Consider the following 21881-nt stretch of genomic DNA (forward strand, 5'->3'; position numbering starts at 1 on the left):
CAATGTAACTTCATCTGAATAGGAACAGATGGAAATGTGTTTGTACTTGAAAAGAGGTGCTTGGTCTAAATAGCCAAGTGGTTATGGTACTGGGTTTGTAACCCTAAGCTCAAGTAGTTCAAATCTCACAATGGCAAACTCTGAAACAATGTAATTTCATCTGAAACAGATGGAAACGGGTTTGTACTCGAAAGAGTTACTTTGGGCTTGGCCTAAATAGCCAAGTGGTTATAGTACTGGGTTTGTAACCCCAAGATCAAGAGTTCAAATCTCACAATAGCAAACTATAAAACAATGTAAAAAAAAAAACAAAAAAGGCCTAAATGGCCAAGTGGTTATGGTACTGGGTTTGTAACCCCAAGATCAAGAGTTCAAATCTCACAATGGCAAACTATGAAACAATGTAACTTCATCTGAAACAGATGGAAACAGGTTTACTCAAAAAGAGTATCAAGAGTTCAAATCTCACAATGGCACATGCTTGGCCTAAATAGCCAAGTGGTTATGGTACTGGGTTTGTAACCCCATGATCAAGAGTTCAAATCTCACAATGGCAAACTATGGAACAATGTGACTTCATCTGAAACAGATGGAAACAGGTTTGTACTCGAAAGAGTATCAAGAGTTCAAGTCTCACAATGGCAAACAATGTAACTTCATCTGAAACAGATGGAAACAGGTTTAGGGGCTTGGCCTAAATAGCCAAGTGGTTATAGTACTGGGTTTGTAACCCCAAGATCAAGAGTTCAAATCTCACAATAGCAAACTATAAAACAATGTAAAAAAAAAACAAAAAAGGCCTAAATGGCCAAGTGGTTATGGTACTGGGTTTGTAAACCCAAGATCAAGAGTTCAAATCTCACAATGGCAAACTATGAAACAATGTAACTTCATCTGAAACAGATGGAAACAGGTTTACTCAAAAAGAGTATCAAGAGTTCAAATCTCACAATGGCAAACTATGGGCTTGGCCTAGATAGCTAAGTGGTTATGGTACTGGGTTTGTAACCCCAAGATCAAGAGTTCAAATCTCACAATGGCAAACTATGAAACAATGTTACTTCATCTGAAACAGATGGAAACGGGTTTGTACTCGAAAGAGTTACATCTATTTAAGCTTGGCCTAAATAGCCAAGTGGTTATGGTACTGGGTTTGTAACCCCAAGATCAAGAGTTCAAATCTCACAATGGCAAACTATGAAACAATGTAACTTCATCTGAAACAGATGGAAACGGATTTACTCAAAAGAGTATCAAGAGTTCAAATCTCACAATGGCAAACTATGAAACAATGTAACTTCATCTGAAACAGATGGAAACAGGTTTACTCAAAAAAAGAGTATCAAGAGTTCAAATCTCACAATGGCAAACTATGAAACAATGTAACTTCATCTGAAACAGATGGAAACAGGTTTACTCAAAAAGAGTATCAAGAGTTCAAATCTCACAATGGCAAACTATGAAACAATGTAACTTCATCTGAAACAGATGGAAACGGGTTTGTACTCGCAAGAGTTATATCTTCTTGCTTGGCCTAAATAGCCAAGTGGTTATGGTACCGGGTTTCTAACCCCAAGATCAAGAGTTCAAATCTCACAATGGCAAATTATGAAACAATGTAACTTCCTCTGAAACAGATGGAAACAGGTTTGTACTCAAAAGAGTTACAGTTGAGGCCTATATATATAAAAAAAATCGAGTTCAAATCTCACAATGGCAAACTATAAAACAACGTAACTTCATCTGAAACAGATGGAAATGTGTTTGTACTCGAAAGAGTTACACAAAAAAAAACTCTCAAACCAAATTCCAACCTGTCCTCCTATTCTGGGCTGCCAAAGAAAATCATCAAGAGTTCAAATCTCATAATGGCAAACTATGAAACAATGTAACTTCATCTGAAACAAATGGAAACGGGTTTGTACTCGAAAGAGTTACATCTTCTTAACGCTTGGCCTAAATAGCCAAGTGGTTATGGTACTGGGTTTGTAACCCCAAGATCAAGAGTTCAAATCTCACAATGGCAAACTATGAAACAATGTAACTTCATCTGAAACAGATGGAAACGGGTTTGTACTCGAAAGAGTTACATCTTCTTAACGCTTGGCCTAAATAGCCAAGTGGTTATGGTACTGGGTTTGTAACCCTAAGATCAAGAGTTCAAATCTCACACTGGCAAACTATGAAACAATGTAACTTCATCTGAAACAGATGGAAGCATGTTTAGGTTCCTTTAAACTTTGTCCTTGGTTTTACAGCTGACCTGAATTAGGGGCTGTGCCTGATTTATCCCAATTTTGTTGATTTGGTTTTCATTTAAAAGATTATCAAGAGTTCAAATCTCATAATGGCAAACTATGAAACAATGTAACTTCATCTGAACAGATGGCAATGGGTTTGTACTCGAAAGAGTTACATCTTCTTAACGCTTGGCCTAAATAGCCAAGTGGTTATGGTACTGGGTTTGTAACCCCAAGATCAAGAGTTCAAATCTCACAATGGCAAACTATGAAACAATGTAACTTCATCTGAAACAGATGGAAACGGGTTTGTACTCGAAAGAGTTACATCTTCTTAACGCTTGGCCTAAATAGCCAAGTGGTTATGGTACTGGGTTTGTAACCCTAAGATCAAGAGTTCAAATCTCACACTGGCAAACTATGAAACAATGTAACTTCATCTGAAAAAACAGATGGAAACATGTTTGTACTCAAAAGAGTTACATCTTCTTAACGCTTGGCCTAAATAGCCAAGTGGTTATGGTACTGGGTTTGTAACCCCAAGATCAAGAGTTCAAATCTCACAATGGCAAAACTATGAAACAATATAACTTCATCTGAAACAGATGGAAACGGGTTTGTACTCGAAAGAGTTACAGCCTTGGTTGGTAGCTTGGCCTAAATAGCCAAGTGGTTATGGTACTGGGTTTGTAACCCCAAGATCACGAGTTCAAATCTCACAATGGCAAACTATGAAACAATGTAACTTCATCTGAAACAGATGGAAATATGTTTAGGTTCCTTTAAACTTTGTCCTTGGTTTTACAGCTGACCTGAATTAGGGGCTGTGCCTGATTTAGCCCAATTTTGTTGATTTGGTTTTCATTTAAAAGATTATCAAGAGTTCAAATCTCATAATGGCAAACTATGAAACAATGTAACTTCATCTGAAACAGATGGAAACGTGTTTGTACTCGAAAGAGTTACAGCCTTGGTTCACACACAGACAAAAGAGCTGAACTCCCAAGGTGAGGGGAGAGTGACTGCCCTCGACATCAAGGCAGCATTTTTTCCGAGTGTGGCACCAAGGAGCCCAAGTAAAACTACATTCAATGAGAATCGGGGAAAACTCTACTAGTTGGAGTCATACCTAGCACAAAGGAAGATGGATGTGGCTGCTGGAGGTCAATCATCTCAGTTCCAGAATTCCTCAGGGTATTGTACTAGACCCAACCATCTTCAGCTGCTTCATCAATGACCTTCCTCCTGTCTTAAGGTCTGAAGTGGGGATATTCGCTGATGATTGCACAATGTTCTGCACCATTCACTACTAGTCAGACACTGAAGCAGTCCATGTCCATATGCAGCAATATCCAGGCTTGGGATGAGGAGTGGCAAGTAACATTTGTGCCTCACATGTACCTGGCAATGGCCATCTCCAACTAGAGAGAATCTAACCATTGCCCCTTGACATTCAATGGCATTACCATCACTGAATCCCCCACTATCAACATCCTGGGGGTTACCATTGACCGGAAGCTGAACTGGACCAGCCACTTAAATATTGTAGCTACAAGAACAGGTCAGAGGCTAGGCATCCTGCAGCAAGTAACTCACCTCCTGACTCCCCAAAACCTTCTATAGGGCATAAGTCAGGAGTGTTATGGAATACTCTTCACTTGCCTGGATGAGTGCAGGTCAGTAACACTCACTCAAGAAGCTTGACACCATCCAGAACATTGATTGGCACCCCATCCACAAACATTCACTCCCTACACCACTGGCACACAGTGGCAGCATTTGTGTACCATCTGTAAGACATACTGGAGGAGCTCACCAAGCCTCTTTCAACAGCATCTTCCAAACCCACGACTACTACCATCTAGAAAGACATGGGCAGCAAACACATGGGAACACCACCACATGGAAGCTTCCCTCCATGCCTCTCATCGTCCCGACTTGGAAACGCATTGCTGTTCCTTCACTGTCGCTGTGTAAAAATCTTGGAACTCCCAAACAGCGCTGTGGATGTATCTATACCACATGAACTGCAGCGGTTCACAAAGTTAGCTCTCCACCACCTTCTCAGGGCAATCTGGGATGGGCAATAAAACTTGTTCTTGTCTAGCAGCTAACGCTTTAGTTCAGGCAAGACACGCAGTTTGCAAAGGATACTTGTACTATTCCAGTCTGTATTGAAATGTATATTGTGACGTTTTGCTATTATTTCCAAGAAGCAGATTTGAGAGAGGGCCAATATGTTTCAAATATATACAGACTTGGTGGGTTATTTTTCCTTAGTTTTGGTGGGTTTAGATATGACTTCATTTTTGCATGTCTGGCAGTTATGAAAACCTAACAAAATTATTTCGATTAACAGTTTACCATACAGTTAGCAACATTTATAGTTTTTATTTCAAGGAGATGGTTACCAGAATTTCTACTGCCACAACAGTTCATTTGCACATTGTTTAACAAATGCCAAATGGCTCACTAAAGTCTCGTGATGTTCCATTGCTCGAGAACTGGAGAGAGACCCTGTGAAGGAACGGGGAAATTCCAATAACTCTAAAGTAATAAAAAGGGTTTTCTGCTTGTTAGCTTGGGTGTTTACCTAGATAATAAGGCTCATGAATAGATCATCCGAGGTATTTGGTGTCACAATTCAGCGTTGAGAGTAAGATGCAAACAAATAAATCTACAGGAAAGAAGCAAAGGGAAAAATTAAATGTGGAACAATATTCACAAAGTCCTTCCCCAATTATGGAATCCTCGGATCAAGGCAGCTACCTAATCTGTCCTAATCTGTACAACTGATCTGTATAACAGCTCCCTCTATGTTACACCCAAGCATCCATTGAACCTTTTAAGAAAAGTGAACTCTGTCGTAAATTGAAAAACATTGCAGATACAACCAGTGGAGAAGAAATCCTTTACTGGAACTCATTTATTGATTTGTCCTGTCGTTTCACTACTGTTGGAGCGCTTAAAGACTATTCAGCTTGAATGCTTTGTCTCAGAAGAAAATTCAGGCATAATATTGTACACACACCCTCTGAATCCTGCATTTTTAAGATGACTCTCACTTCGAACCAATTGAGTTAAATAAACTGATCCACAAGGACAACAGGTTTTGTAAAGAAAAAAATGTGTTATTACTGGTATTCCTGCACCCTTGAGATTTCTGTTTTCCTTTAGCAGGAAGAAAGAACAATCTAGAATGTCTAGTTTGGTGAAATGAACCTGGAAGGCCAAGTCATTTATTTGTCAGTTAATTGCTGCCTGAGATCTGAAGTTTTAAATGAGTAATGCATACATTTCACTCACAAAATTAGTCCTTTTGCTTGTCCTGATTTTGGTATGATGTCTAATGGAGCAAAAAAACTGCCAAGGAATGTAGCGTCTCATGATGTGTTGTAATTTTATGAACCAATATAGGTGAAGTTTCTCTTAAACCGACCTACAAGGCAGATACCTGAACTTCCAATAAAGATTATTGCCATGTTTTCACAACGCAGAACAAAAAGTGCTGCTAACCATCGTAGGCATGAAAGCCTTCAGAGTCACAGCTCACCTTTCTGTTCCGTTTGGGCATTGGATGTGGAGGTTGCATGTGGCAGAATATTAGATTACTTGTAACATGTATGATTGTGTACATGTATTTTTTGCAAGGAATTCCCAAGTACCAAAAGTTTGTTCTGTTGAAGAGTCTTGCGGACTTGAAACGTTAACTGTGTTCCTCTCCACAGGTAATGCCAGACCTGCTGAGTTTTTCCAGGTATTTTTGTTTTTGTTTTACCAAAAGTTTTTTGATCTCCATCTTGCTCCTTGCTATGGGATGTGAATTTGATAGAGGTATTTTGACCTCAGGTGATTTTCTGCCCTTCCTACACAGCAATACAACGATAGTTAATTTTTTGTTAAGATTGAGAAGTATGGATTTCTTAATAAATTTCTCACAGGTAATCTAATGTTGTTGCTTGCTCAAAATCTCTGAGAAATTTTTCGGCTTCCTCAGATGTTGCTATCTCTTTGAAGAAAATTTTGATCTTGAAGCAGTGCTAGTGATGGCAGACATGACAGCATTCCCAAATATAAGCTCCCTGACTTGTAGAGAACTGCTAGTACCCCAGGCCCATGTTCATTGATGGAAGCACACTGATTTGGGCCCATGTGTACTTTGCCATTGCTTAACTTCATGCTGCAATGTGCCATGGCTGGCCCCACTCTGAACATGCAAAACACACTCTAAGCTAAAGCCTGTAAGCTTCTACCACATCATCACATTGGCGTGTTGCATGCATCTGCTTTAATACCAGTTTCCATTTTCCAATGTGTGTAGGGAAAGGGGTACCAAATACTCATGTAAACCTGGGAGAGTGGTGCAAGGTGATCACTTTTGTGTCCCTGTAGTAGTATCTGAATAGTAAAGATTAAGATTTCTGGAAATTGATGCAATCGATAGTGGCACATCATTACACACAGGTTTTAGGAAGTTAATGTGTCAGTGCTGTATTCTGTAGCTCCTTGGAAGTTATGCCGGCTGAGTTGATGGATATAATTTTTCCAACCAGCACTTGAGAGCAACAGAAGTGAATGAAAATTTGCCAATGTTTTTTTTCTTTTGTTTGCAGATTTATTCTCCTGATCACACTAGTAGTAGTTTCCCATCTAATCCATCAACGCCTGTTGGATCACCATCACCTTTACCTGGTAAGATTTGACTTAAGTTGGTATACTGGAGAACCTAAATGTGGCTCAGAGCTAGTCAAGTATGTTTATAATCTGGGTTGACAAAAATCTTGAATTTACTGACACAAAATTTGCAACAACTATAAGATTAGATTTTCACTTTGCAAACATTTATTGAGCATCAAATGAAATTGCTTCCAAAGCTTGCATTTGTTTTGACATCGCTTGATATTAAATTGTGACCCTAAAAATTGGTTGACTTGAATCTAGTTTGGTGTCCTTTCTAAGCAGTCTTCAAAATTCTTATTTTGGGACACAATTTTAAGATTTGTATCGAAGGAGTTTTATGCTTTAGGATTCTCACACCTGCCAGCCTGAAGTGATATATTTGAAACTGTTCAGTTGTGTTTTATAGGGAGCAACAAAATTCACTGTTGAGTACTTAGGCTGCACAATCCTGGCATGTTGATGCTTTGTTAGAAGCTTCCAGTCTGCAATTTCAATTATGAAAACATTTGATGTGTTGCATGTTTTGTAAGTTGTATTCAATATAGTTGAAGGTGAATTGTAGCATGCTAATGTGGTTTGCAATCATGAAGGTTACAAATAAAGTACACATACCTAAATCAACACTGATTTTCTTATTTAAAACTGCTATTTAGAGGCCACCTGAAAGTAAACAGGTAAAACCATGAAGTTCCACTTCACAGAATCTCACAGTGCAGAAGAGGCCCTTCGGCCTATCGAGTCTGCACCGACACGTGAGAAACACCTGACCTACCTACCTAATCCCATTTACCAGCACTTGGCCCATGGCCTTGAATGTTATGACAAGCCAAGTGCTCATCCAGGTACTTTTTAAAGGATGTGAGGCAACCCGCCTCCACCACCCTCCCAGGCAGTGCATTCCAGACCGTCACCATGCTCTGGTAAAAAAGTTTTTTCTCACATCCCCCCTAAACCTCCTGCCCCTCACCTTGAACTTGTGCCCCCTTGTAATTGACCCTTAAATTAAGGGGAACAGCTGCTCCCTATCCACCCTGTCCATGCCCCTCATAATCTTGTACACCTCGATGAGGTCGCCCCTCAGTCTTCTTTGCTCCAACGAAAACAACCCAAGCCTATCCAACCTCTCTTCATAACTTAAATATTTCATCCCAGGCAACATCCTGGTGAAGCTCCTCTGTACCCCCTCCAGTGCAACCACATCCTTCCTATAATGTGGCGACCAGAACTGCACACAGTACTCCAGCTGTGGCCTCACTAAGGTTCTATACAACTCCAACATGATCTCCCTACTTTTGTAATCTATCCCTTGATTGATAAAGGCAAGTGTCACATATGTCTTTTTCTCCGCCCCACTAACATGCCCCTCCGCCTTCAGAGACCTATGGGGACACACGCCAAGGTCCCTTTGTTCCTCAGAACTTCCTAGTGTCATGCCGTTCATTGAATACTTCCTTGTCAAATTACTCCTTCCAGTGTATCATCTCTCATTTTTCAGAGTTAAATTCCATCTGCCATTTATCTGCCCATTTGATCACTTCGCTTATATTTTCCTGTAGCCCAAGGCACTCAACCTCACTGTTAACCACCCGGCCAATCTTTGTGTCATCCACAAATTTACTACCCTCCATATAGCCATCTATGTCGTTCATATAACTGACGAATAATAGGGGATCCAGCACAGATCCCTGTGGTATGCCACTGGACACTGGCTTCCAGTCACTAAAGCAGCCTTCTGTCATCACCCTCTGTCTCCTACAACTAAGCCAATTTTGCTCGATGTCATGAATTGTGAGCTGTATTTTAAAATCATATTGCAGGAGATGAAATTTGGTATAAAGTAAAATAACCAGTGTAGTGAAAGTCTACTGCACAATGCAATATACTTCAGCTTTTAGCATGTCCTCATGATCTTGAATATCTCTAAAATCTCCTCTCAGCCTTCTTTTCTCCAAGGAAAAGAGCCCCAACTTGTCCAATCTTACTTCATAACTGATGTTCCTCATCTCTGGAACCATTCTAGTAAACCTCTTCTGCACTCTCTCCAGAATGTTTTTTCAAACTTATTTGCTATAATATTGATCGCAGTGAACTGTTAGTTTTAGTGTTAAGTAGATTCGTCATTGCATTGGGAAGATATTAATTCCAATCATCCTACCATTCATTAGTGAATAGTATTAGATGCCAAATTGAGCTAAAACAGCTGCATGACTTACCTCTAAAAGATGCCTTTTTACTGTCAGTTTGCTTGGAAATCAGAATCATACAATGGGAAAGTGATTTCCACTGGGCATTAATATATTCATTTTAAAAATGTAACATACTTTGTACAGTAATTGGAATTCACTGCTACAGTTGATGAGAGAAGCTCATAATTGTGTGCGCTTTTACCCTTCGTTAAATTGGAAGTTTTCATCGGATAATAAACATCTTTTGAGCTGGCACTGAACAGCTGCTTTAAGCAGTTTTTACAGCATTAACTGAAAACTCCTTGTTGGATTGTATAATGAGGGATTAATGAGTGTCTCATTTGATTCAGTGGGTCGCATTGCAGATGAAACTGCCTTGTATAGATTTCATTTAATGACTTTTGCTGAACATAACTCAAGGTTTACACAGGTGTAATTTGCTAATGACAAAGCAAAGAAGCAACACATCAAAAGCTGTTGGTATTTAAGATAGCATATCTCCTTTTTAAATGCACCTTTTTTGTAAAGAAAAGACAGGACCAAAACAAATTACATTTTATGCATATGAAATTTTAGAAACCATTTTAAATTTGAATCTTCGAATGTGATCCATTCTACTTCTGTAGTCGTGGTGTGAACATATGAATGGTGCCCTTGTTTTAAACAAGACAGAAAATGATGGATACGCAAGAGAACTTTGAGTGGTTTCAGCAAACCCTCCTGTGTAAAGTTTTTGATTTTTTTGAAACGCCATCTTGTGCCCAAGTGCTCCTTTGAATTATCAGTTGAATTTAGATCCATTTCTCTGTGCTGCTGAAACATATTGGTCAGGGTTTTTGTGATCAACAATGAAGCAAGGACACAGGCTGACCTTGAAGAGGATTGCCCATAAAGATCTAGTGATCTCTGAAGGGAATTTTCCCTTTCCCAATGGCAGTTAAAATCTGGCACCAAGTCAAGGGAATGCCTTGGCATACAGCAGTAGTTATGTTAGCAAGCAGGTAAGCAAACAATTCGCATACAGCAAACCAGGAAGTTCAAAGCAGTTAAAATTCTTAACTTTTAATTAAGATTTTCAGATAGCAAAATAAATCATAGACTGTATTAAGATGGAAACTGAAATAGTTAAAATATTCTTCTAAAATAATTATTTTTTCAAAATTTGTGGAATTTTATAATTGTCGAGAAATTTGATATTCCACAAACAGCTTTCCCTCATTAAAGTGCGCTGTACTGTTAAATTTTTTTGTGCAGCTGTGCACGCACAGGACTACTTTTGCACGGACTGCATGGTAACTTCAGGTTGCGGTATGACTGTGCACCTTTGAGAGAATATTGTCCACAAATATAAAATTATCTTTTAAGAGCAAGTAATTGTGCTTACCAGTAATTGTGAAATTAGAACATCATTATAAACCTAGTTATATCTTATTCAACAAGATGTTACCTTTTTCAAAGGTTTTTTCCGAGTGAAATTAACAGTTTAAAGTGGATTAAAATAGAAAATGCTGGAAATACTCAGCAGGTCTGGTAGCTCCTGAGGAGAGAGAAACAGAAATAAGGTTTCAGTTCGATGACCTTTCATCAGAAATGATTGGAGTGGAAACCCTGGGAATCTCGACAGCGCATTCTATGGACGAGCTCATACACCACTCTCTGTATTTCCAATGTCACTCTGCCTATCACTCCGAGTCTGGACTCCCGAAAATGCTGTCAGTTTCAGTAATGATGGTGAATGCTGACAGTTTTGTTACCATTGCTACTGCAAGATATTGGATAATTTAATTTCAAGTCCATAGAAGTGGGGAGATTTAAAAATTCCATTTGAATTAGCATTTTGATTTTAGTCAATTATTTTTTGAAATTTTATCAATGGAACACTGATTTAAAATGTCATATTTTGAAGTTGCCATCTTCATGAAGCTGCCATTACACCTTTAAGAAATATAGAAAATTTGGTATGAAGACATTTAAGCTGAGGTCTATTGTAGTTCAATGAAATTGCTGTAGATTGTGTATAGAAATTCACCTTGCAAGCCAGAAATTATTAATTTTAAATTTGAATAAGAATGTCTCATCAAAGATACTGAGCAGAGAGTCTACTTTGTGACACCTGTAATAAAGTCCAGCTTACTGACATTTCTATTACTTTTGGAGGTACTGTACTTACATTTCACAAGTACAGAAAAACCTGCCCTTTTTGGTTTGATTTTAAAATATCCAAAACATAGATGTAATTTTGTTCTCCTGGAGCACCTCTCCTGTTACTGGCCTGAACTGACCTGCTACTTTCTAGCAAAATGATGTTGGTTGTTTTAGACACACCCACCTGAGAAGGAACCCTTCCACTTGGTCTCAAAACTTGTGGCAACTGATGCTAAAGCACAGAAATATTGGGAACCCCTGAGACTCAGATCATCCATGTCTGAATTTTGGGCTGAATTTCTTGTGCTGTTTTCATTATCTGTAGAGTTTACTTTATATAATTGCTACATAGATGCATTCTATAAATATGCTTCTGAGCAAACAACAAAAATAGCTAAACAGAACAGTTAATCTGGTGTCACAACTGGAAAAATATTGAAAGGCATGGCCACCAAAGGAATGACTTGAGTTCCATGTTTAAAGACTGCACATCAGACTGTTTGTCTGAATAGCTAAAATACACTAAAGGCTCATGCAGGTGATCATGACAGTCGTCTATGATAAAGGGAGTTCAGATTTTAAGAATGAAATCTAACTTCATTGGTTTCCTTCTGCTACTGTAAGCAGCCATTGATTTTGCAGTGTTATGAAAAAAGAATCTGCAAAAATCTCTTTGAGTATCATACAAAATGTAAGTATTTTTCTACTGGAACCTTTTAATGGCGGCAATTCATCTCTGCCAGTATCTGAATATGAAGAGTGAGTTCAAACCAAATGATTCCATATTCTAACTGGTCGGATCCCAAACAAACCTACATATCCAGGTGTGTTTTTTAAATAGTCACTGTTTTGTATGGTGGTGTTTCTCGGGTAATTTGGTATTTATGTTAGTATAAATTTATAAAGTTGCTCTGTTGATGAGCAGTGGTGGTCCAATCCAACCTTTCATTAACATTTACTTTACTTAATTATAATATCATACCTTTTAAGGGTTTGTCTCTTCATAATTCAAAGTTTTTTAATGAATTTACACTCTTGATTTATCTGAATGTTTGTCTTTTTTCATAGGAAATACATGACCTATCTTGCTTCAGTTATTTGAACACTTGCCAAACAGAAGCAGTTTATCTCCAATCAGATGTGTGCTTTTTGTTGAGATGTGCAAACCTGTAATTCTTTTAACTGCATGTTAAGTTAATAGCTTCCTTTGGGTCTGTCTTTGCACAGGTGCTAACCAGTGGTCAAGACCAGGAGGGACTCCATCGTCTCCTAGCTACGAAAACTCTCTTCACTCGCTGGTGAGGCAGACCAGAACTTGTAACGTCTTTGTGTTGTGTTGTAATTTTTAATTTGGAAAGTTACAGAAATGATAAATAGCAGTGCTATTCACGAAAATTGTCATGTCACTTCTAGCAGTTTCCATGCTAGTAAATGGCTTGACAGCATAAAGGCTATATCTCTGTTGTTTATTCATCAATCCATTCTTCAGACCTGCATTCTACAGGCAGCTCTTGCTTTTCTGTATACTAAAGATTATAGAATTATAGAGTCATTATGGCATGGAAGGAGGCCATTTGGCCCATTGAGTCCATGCTGGCTGTCTAGAGAATCTAATCAGCCCCATTCCCCTGCTCTGTCCCCATAGCTCTCCAAAATTATTTCCTTTTGAGTGCTGAAGAGGATACTCCCTCCAATCCAGCAACTACCACATAGGCCAGTTGAAGAGGAGAAATTACAATTCCCAATCACACAGAGACACAGGCTTCCTTTAACTGGTTTTATTCAAGTATATGCAAGGGAGCCGCAATCATTCCTAAGAATGAAGACCCAGCTCCCAGACTGATTACATTTCATTACTTTTGTAATTTTTCTTATCATAATACATTTGAGTACATTTGAATACATTCCAATCGGTAACCGACACACCGCTCTTATGCATTGAGTACATAAACATGTGATTTTGCTAACCAATTATTCCAAAGGATGTATACGTAAAGGATGTATACGTAATTATATTATCCAATCAAAATTAAAACACGAATGCAAAGACCTTGGTTCCCACAGCTCAAGACTGCTTGTGTATCATCAAAGCCCCCTCTTTGTCCATTGTATGTCTTCCCATATCTAAGTTAAAACCATCTGCCCCTTCCCTATGTGAGAAGGGAGTACATGTAATCTATTTTATGTCCTCCTCGTGTCTTCAGCCTGACTCTCAAGGCTGTGCAATGTTCATCTGGTAATCGTCATTTCTTAATATGCTTAGCAGCCATGTCTGCCTGGAGATTTTAAGTGTTCTTCAGTAAATTCTTAGTGTTCTCTTTTAGTATTTTTAATTTTCCTCTGACAGTGCCTATCGTTAATTTCCTTTTGAAATCATTGATCATCTCCACATCCACCATCCTTGTAGGCAATGCATCTCTATCCGATCTCCCCTTAACCTCTTTTGCTTCAAGTAGTACAACTTAAACAATCTAAGCTTCTTCAAACTAACCTTGTAGCTAAATGCCCTCATACTTGGAACCATTCTGGTAAATTTCCCTGCACGCCCTCAAGGACCTTTATACATTCTTCCTAAAATGTAGTGACCAGAACTGGATACAACGCTCTGGTTGTAGCCGAGCCAGAGCTTTATAAAGGTTCAGCGTAACTTCCCTCCTTTTGTACTTAGTACCAGTATTTATGAAGCACAAGATTCCATATGCTTTGCAAACTATTCTCTCAATATGTCCTTCCACCTTCAAAGATCAATGCATATGAGCCCCCAAGGCCGTCTTCCTTGCACACTCTTAGAATTGTGCCTGTAAATATATATTGCCCCTCCCTATCTCTTCTGCCAAAATGCGTCCATAAGACCTCAAAATGTAGGAGCAGAAGTCGGCCATTCGGCCCACCGAGTCTGCTCTGCCATTCAATGAGATCATGGCTGATCTGATAATCCTCAAATCCACTTTCCTGCCTTTTCCCCTGACTGATTAAAAAACTGTCTATCTCAGCCTTGAATATACTTAACAACCTGGCCTCTACAGCCCTCTGCAGTAAAGATTTCCACAGATTGACTACCCTCAAAGAAGAAATTCCTCCTCATCTCTGTATTAAATGGATGCCCCCTTACTTTGAGATTATGCCCTCTGGCCCTAGACTCTCCCACAAAGGGAAACAACCTCTCAGCATCTACCCTGTCAGGCTCCCAAAGAATCTTATGTTTCAATAAGGTCACCCCTCATTCTTGTAAACTCCAATGAGTACAGACCCAACCTACTCAACCTCTCCTTGTAAGAAAATCCCTCCATACCCAGGATTAACCTTGAACCTTCTCTAGACTGCCTCCAATGCCAGTATATCTTTCCTTAGATAAGGGGACCAAAATTGTTCACAGTATTCTAGGTGTGGTCTAACTAGTGCCTTGTAAAGTTTTAGCAAGACTTCCCTATTTTTATACTCCATTCCCTTTGAATTAAAGGCCACCATTCCATTTGCCTTCCCTATTACCTGTTGAACTTTTATGTTAGCATTTTGGGATTCATGTACAAGGACTCCCAAACCCCCACGTGCTGCAACCTTCTGCAGTCTTTCTCCATTTAAATAATATTGAGCTCCTCTATTCTTCCTGCCAAAGTGCATAACCTCACATTTTCCCACATTATAGTGCATCTGCCAAGTTTTAGCCCACTCACTTAACCCTGTCTTTATCCCTCTGTAGACTCCTTGTGTCATCCTCACCACTTGCCTTCCCACCTATTGTTATGCCATCCGCAAACTTGACAATAGTACATTCACTTCCCCCATCTAAGTCACTAATATATATTGTAAATAATTGAGGCCCCAGCACTGATCCCTGTGGCACTCCACCAGTTACAGGTTGCCATCCCAAAAATGCCCTTATCCCAACTCTGTCTTCTATTTGTTAGCCAATCCCTTTTCCATGCTAATATACTACCCCCACGGTCCCTTACCTTATTAAGTAGCCTTATGTGCGGCACCTTATCAAATGCCTTTTGGAAATCCAAATATATTGCATCTACTGATTCCCCTTTAGCTATCTTGTCTGTTACCTCCTCAAAGAATTCTAATAAATTTGTTAGGCATGACTTCCCCTTCATGAAGCCATGTTGACTCTGCTTGATTAGAGTATGTATTTGTAAATGCTCTGCTATTACAAGCATTATAACAGACTCTAACATTTTCCCAATGACAGATGTTAAGCTAACTGGCCTATAATTACCTGTTGTTTGTCTGCCTCCCTTTTGGAATAAGTGTCATACAAGGATTGTTCTCCAATCCTCTGGGACTTTTCCAGAATCTAAGGATTCTTGGAAGATTACTACCAGTGCATCCACTATCTCTGCAGCTACTTCTTTCAATATCCTAGGATGCAACCCATCAGGTCCAGGGGACCTATCGGCTTTTAGCCCCATTCGTTTCCTAGTACTTTTTCTCCAGTGATTGTTATTGTATTTATTTCCTCCACCCCCTTTTTGCCCCTTGATTATTTAGTATTTTTGGAATGCTATTCATATCTTCTACCATGAAGACTGAAGCAAAGTGTTTATTCAACACCTCTGCCGTTTCCTGGTTCTCCATTATTATTTCCCCAGCCTCATTCTCTAAGGGGCCTATGTTCACTTTGGCCTCTCTCTACCTTTTTATATATTTAAAGAAGCTCTTGCTGTCTGTTTTTATGTTACTTGCTAGTTTACCCTCAAAGTTTATTTTCTCCCTCTTTTTATTTGGTCACCTTTTGTTGGTTTTTAAAAATTTCCCAATCCTCTGGTTTACCACTAACCTTTACCACATTGTATGTATTTTCTTTCAATTTGATACTCTCCTTAACTTCCTTGGTTAACCATGGTTGGTTTATCACCTTCCTTGAATCCTCCTTCCTCGCTGGGATATATCTTTGTTGAGAGTCATGAACTATTTTCTTAAACGTCTGCCATTGTTCATTAACTGTCTTTTCTGCTAAACTGCTTTCCCAGTCCACTCCAGCCAACCCGGCCCTCATTCCATTGTAATTACCCTTATTTAAGTTTAGCACAGTTGTTTCCGACCCAAGCTTCTCGCTCTCAAACTGAATGCTAAATTCTACCATATTATGGTCACTGTTTCCTAGGGGATCCTTTACTCAGATCATTTATGAAACCTGCCTCATTACACATTATCAGATCCAAAATAGCCTGACCCCTGGTTGGATTCACAACATATTGTTTGAAGAAACTGTCCCGAATACACTTTATGAATTCTTGCTCAAGGCTACCTCTGCCAATTTGATTTTCCCAATCTACATGAAGATTAAAGTCACCCATGATTAATGTACTGCTTTTTTTTACATCATCCATTATCTTCTGATTTATTCTCTTTCCTACAGTATAGCTACTGTCAGGGGACCTATAGACTACTCCCACCAGTGTCGTCTTCCCCTTGTTATTTCTTACTTCCACTCATATAGATTCTACATCTTCTGATCCAAGATCGTTTCTCGTCATCGTACTTATTCCATCTCATACTAACAAAGCCACCCCACCACCCTTTCCTTCCTGCCTGTCCTTTCGAAAAGTCACATACCCCTGAATATTTAGTTCCCAGCTTTGATCTCCTTGTAACCACATCTCCGTAATGGCTATGAGATCGAACCCATTAACCTCTATTTGTGCTGTTAATTCATAAATTTTGTCCCGAATACTGCATAAAGAGCCATTAATTTTGCCTTTTTACCATTTTTTCCCTCTTTGACCCTATTTGCTGCTTTTTTTTGTTTGTACACTCTTATCACTTCCTCTCACACTCTGGGTATCATTACCAATATAGCTGCCCTACAAGGCTGCCAAATCCTTTTGCTTTGTAAGCCTACATATCTCCTTTCCAGAACCCTGCCAACCTCTATTTCGTTTAAAGCCCTGTCTATATCCCTAGTTATTCGGTTCACCAGGATACTAGTCCCAGCAGGGTTCAAGCAAAGCCTGTCCCGCCAGAACAGCTCCCTTCAATCCATGGTGCCAGTGCCCCATAAACTGAAACCCTTTCCTCACACACCAATCTCTGAGCCACGCATTTAACTCCTTGGCTTTATTCACCCTATGCCAGTCTGCCCGTGGCTCAGGTCGTAATCCAGAGATTGTTACCTTTGAGGTTCTGCTTTTTAATTTAGCTCCTAACTGTTCAAATTCTTTCGGCAGAATCTCCTGTCCAGTCCTATCAATGTCATTAGTACCAACATGGACGATGATAACTGGATCCCTCCCGTCCCAATCCAAGTTTCTCCCCAGTCCTGAGGAGATGTTCTGAACCCTAGCACCAAACAGGCAACACAGCCTTCAGGACTTACGCTCATGGCTGCAGAGAACAGTATCTATCCCCCTAATTAAACTGTCCCCTACCACTACTAAGCTCCCATTTCCTCCCCCCATTTGAATGGCACCCTGCACCACAGTGATGTGGTCAATTTGCTCATCCTCCCTGCAGCCCCTGCTCTCATCCACACAGCTTTTAAGAACCTTGTAAGTGTTGGACAGTTACAGTGGCTGAGGCTCCTCGAATGCTACCCCCTGGGTCCCCACACCTGCTTCACCTGCAGTCATACTCTCCTATCCCTGATCACAGTCCAAATTTGAATCACTTAATCTGAGAGGTGTGACCACCTCCTAGAGCCAGTACCTGGTGCAGGTAGCTTTCCCCTTTCCTGATGTGGCGCAAGGTCTGCAGTTTGGACTCCAGCTCCTTAACTTGGATCCGAAGTTCCTCGAGCTGCAAACACTCCACCTCACACTTCTCCATATTAAACTGTACCTGCTGCTTGTCTGCCATTCTGCTAGCCTAGTTGACTGGTATCATCCTCACTGTTTGCCACACCTCAAAGTTTGGTATCTTCGACAAATTTTGAAATATTACTCTGTCCCAATCATTTATGTATCAAAAAAAAACAGCAGTCCCAGCACTGACCCTTGGGGCACACTACTGTCTACCATCTTTAAGAATCATTTACCATGATTCATTATTTTCTGTCCTTAAGCCAATTTTTTATCCAAGCTGACACTGACCCTTGTATTTCATGAGCTGCAATTTTGTTAACCAGCCTTTTGTGTGTAATTTTGCCAAATGGTTCCTTAAAATCTATGTAGACAACATCCACTGCATTCACTCTCTCGATCCTTTCTGTTACTTCATCAAATTATTGAATTAGATTAGTCAAGCACAAAAAGCCTTTTACAAACTCACGCTGAGCTAAAACTTCAAATACCTGTTAATTCTTTCCCTGATTATTGTTTCTAAAACCTAACCTAACACTGATGTTAAACTGACTGAACTGTAGTTACAGGCATGTTCTTAGTGTCACATTTGCTCCCTTCATTTTTTTTAAAAATATATGCTACACAACTTAATTTGAATATTTCTTTGAAACAGAATTTTCTGTGGTCTGTTTTTCTGATTGCAAATTGGTGCATTTTTTTTCACATGCTCTCAATGAAAATGGCTAAGGGAATTCTCAAATCTGTTTATCACTTAGTAACTGCAGACCTCTTTGATATATATTAGAGTATTTTATTTTAACGTCCCCTTCTTTAAACAATTTAAGGTAATGAAATTTTAGTTCATGTCAGAACATACCAGCAAAACTAGTTCAGGAATGAACCTTCTGGTGAAAAGACTTGGACAGTTTTGTCTCAAATGATCCCCCCCGAGCCATTACTTCAGTTTTCTGTTTGCTTTCCCTTTTCTAAATATTGTTCAATCCCTACACTGCATTTTTTTTTTGATTCCTTAATCCTCTGTTACATTCTGCTGCATTCTCTGTTTAAGATGCCCTATTTTTCCTACCATAACCTTGAGACTCTCCAGGTAACACTGCATTTCTGAGAGGGAGTGAGCAACAGATTTCCATGCAAGCTTCTGAGAATGACAGCGTGTAGTGTCACTTAACCCCAGCTTACTTATGTGTACTAGATGATGTCTCATGACATTGCTCATTGATGAGCAGAAATCTCTGTTGTCTCCAGTTTTTTTCTTTCTTGCTTGCCATTGTTCCTTTTCCTCCTGAAACTTCCTTTCTCGCATTTAGTCTGTTTCTGCACCCAATGCTCTGTCACCAATGATTTTAAAAAAATCTATGATTCCATCAATCTCTTTTTGCTCTCCTGTACCCCTCATGCAGATATTCCCACAAGTTAGCCAATCTTTCTAAATACGACATCATGACTCCTCTTGGGGACCAGTGCCATCCTATATTTTCCTTCGAAAGATTTTGACCAGAACCAGGACAACAGTTCAGCTCAACTATAAATCTGGAGGCCACTTCTATTATCATCCTTGACAGCATCTGATCCTACTCCTGATTCTATTGTCGCCTTTGAGAATGCTTCAAGGAAACCTGTATGTCTGGAAATTTTAAAGCAATTAGAAGTCAGTGTGTCAGGCAAATCGAGATATTGGTATCCATGTTCCTTACAAGTCAGATATGAGGAGCATTTGTTAGGAGACATTTTTATAAGGAAACAGATCTGGCTGGGCCCCATCAAGCACCATCACTCTCCTCGATCAAAACTGCATACTACTCCAGGCGCATCCTGGGGAGCAAAGATAACCCCCTGCTTCTCTCTTCACCACCAACTGTCTACCAGCCTCCCTCCACCCTCAACCTGAATAATAGTGAGGAGCTCAAGGACTTGACCAAATGCTCAGCTGCTTCTGCTGCTTGTCCCTCTTGCCATTGATCACCATGCCAAATCCAAGGTGCCGTGTTTGCAGCAGAGCTCTGTTATGTTTCATCACAAACATTTCTATAGTGTATCATTTTTGATATGACTTTTGTGGTTGAGGGCATTCTTTTGAATTGGTGTTGGGAGAGAAAGGCAATAAATGAAACTGGCTGGAGGAATCTACCTTCACAGACAGACTAAATGCCTATGCAAGATACCTGTGGTAGTAATTATGCCTGTGTTCATAAGTTAATTGTGCCAGAAATTACTAAAGATTTTAAAATGTTAACATATCCACACTTGAACTATGAGGCACTGATGAGACTAATTACCTTTGGCTTATGATGAAGTATATTTTACTCTGACTGAAATTCCAGTATTTCATGCTTTTTGAAGCCCTTGACAAGTGTGACACAAGAACAACAACTTCCATTTTATATAGCAATTTTAATGTTGAAAAAACATTATTTCTCAAAAGCATATGAGAAAAAAATGAACCTTGAGCCAGAGAAGGAGCTGTGAGGTAGGGTGACTAGAAGCATGGCCGAAGAAGTAGAATTTGAGTAAAGAAGGAAAGAAACTTTAGTGGTGTGTCAAATTGAACATTGGTTTGCCATACCAATATTTTGAATAGCATCTTTCATCTGGGTATCAAAACTTGAAACCCTAAAAGTTATCCGAGAGCTGAGCAATTGATTTTGAAATTTTTCACTGTTCAGTTCTGAGAGGCAGTAATGAGGAGTTCTGTTGGTATAATTGCTGATGAGATGCCATTAAAAGATTCTGAAAAGTGCTGCAAGGATTGTGTTCTCACATGTTTCTCAGATACTTAAGTTTTGTGCAAGTCTGCTTCTGTCTGATTATCGTTTGTAAATAAATTTTTACCAGTTTTAGCCTTAATACTGACAGGCAGTTTGATAGCTTTCCAAGTGGACAGCAGAATATGGTGACCAGCTTATGTTGTCTCCAATTTTAAAAAAAAAGTTAGTAAAATTTTGTTTGTTTTAGAGCACATCACATAAGGTCACAAGTTTCAGTTTATAGGTGGCACAGATCTGTTTATGGAAACTATCTTGTCAACTCTCAAATCTGAGACAACATGCAAATAGTAATCTTCAGCATGGTGAAATTACTTGAATGTTGCAAGTATCCCTCCATAAATTGATTTAATCTCTTAAAAAAAAACTTCCTAGGCTGCTCACTACCTGTTCTATTCAACATCTTCTTCAGTGATGCATTGGATGCCAGCAATGGGGCTGTTGCCGAATGTTTTGGAAATTTAATGTTCTGGATGTCTGCATCAAGTATGACATGTCACCAACTGTTTAATCCAGACCCTGGACTTGGGGGCTTTATCTTCTGGGCAGGTGGTTTATTTTTCAGTGTGCTGAGCGATAGATTGAAGTATGTTCTTCCTGCATCAACTCTCCTTTGTTGCCACAAATTCACAGTCCTTGGATCTTGCACAAGAACAAAAGAAAGCCCTGTTTATCCAATGGGAAAACATTGAAAAATTTCAAATTCAAATGCTCAGCTTTTAGCATCTGCCAGAGGCTTTGGATCTGAACATGAGTCATGGAATCCCCCATCCCTTTCCACCTTCAAATTACCATCAAGAACATCTCTTAACTGTATAGAGCACATTGTTGCACTTGTTGACATATTATTTTTCAAGGTTGTATATGAAGTAATAGTGGATCCTGGGTGGCCTTGGCAACAATGTATCAACTGTAAAAATAAGGAATAAACAATCTCAAATGGACGGCCCTAATACTGAAATCCAGGACCTCAGTGAGACCACGTGTGGAGTGCTGTGTACAGTTTTGGTCTCCTTTCTTAAGAAAGGATATAATTGCATTAGAAGCTGTTCACAGAAGGTTCACGACTGATTTCTGGGTTGAAGGGGCTAGCCTATGAGGAAATGTTAAGCAGGTTGGGTC

At 39.4% G+C, this 21881-nt stretch overlaps 1 protein-coding gene across 19 annotated transcripts in view; it reads left to right on the forward strand.

Annotated features, from left to right (window-relative positions):
• The window catches only part of tcf12 (transcription factor 12), a 288087-nt gene that overhangs the window by 228661 nt on the left and 37545 nt on the right, over positions 1 to 21881 (forward strand). For all 19 annotated transcript variants that reach the window (XM_041174657.1, XM_041174662.1, XM_041174667.1 and 16 more), the window contains 2 exons: positions 6854 to 6932; positions 12479 to 12549. In XM_041174657.1, coding sequence (XP_041030591.1) covers positions 6854 to 6932; positions 12479 to 12549 — 150 coding nt within the window. The remainder of the gene's footprint in view (positions 1 to 6853; positions 6933 to 12478; positions 12550 to 21881) is intronic.

This window comes from Carcharodon carcharias, chromosome 26, assembly GCF_017639515.1.
Source record: "Carcharodon carcharias isolate sCarCar2 chromosome 26, sCarCar2.pri, whole genome shotgun sequence".
NCBI classification, from domain to species: domain Eukaryota; kingdom Metazoa; phylum Chordata; class Chondrichthyes; order Lamniformes; family Lamnidae; genus Carcharodon; species Carcharodon carcharias.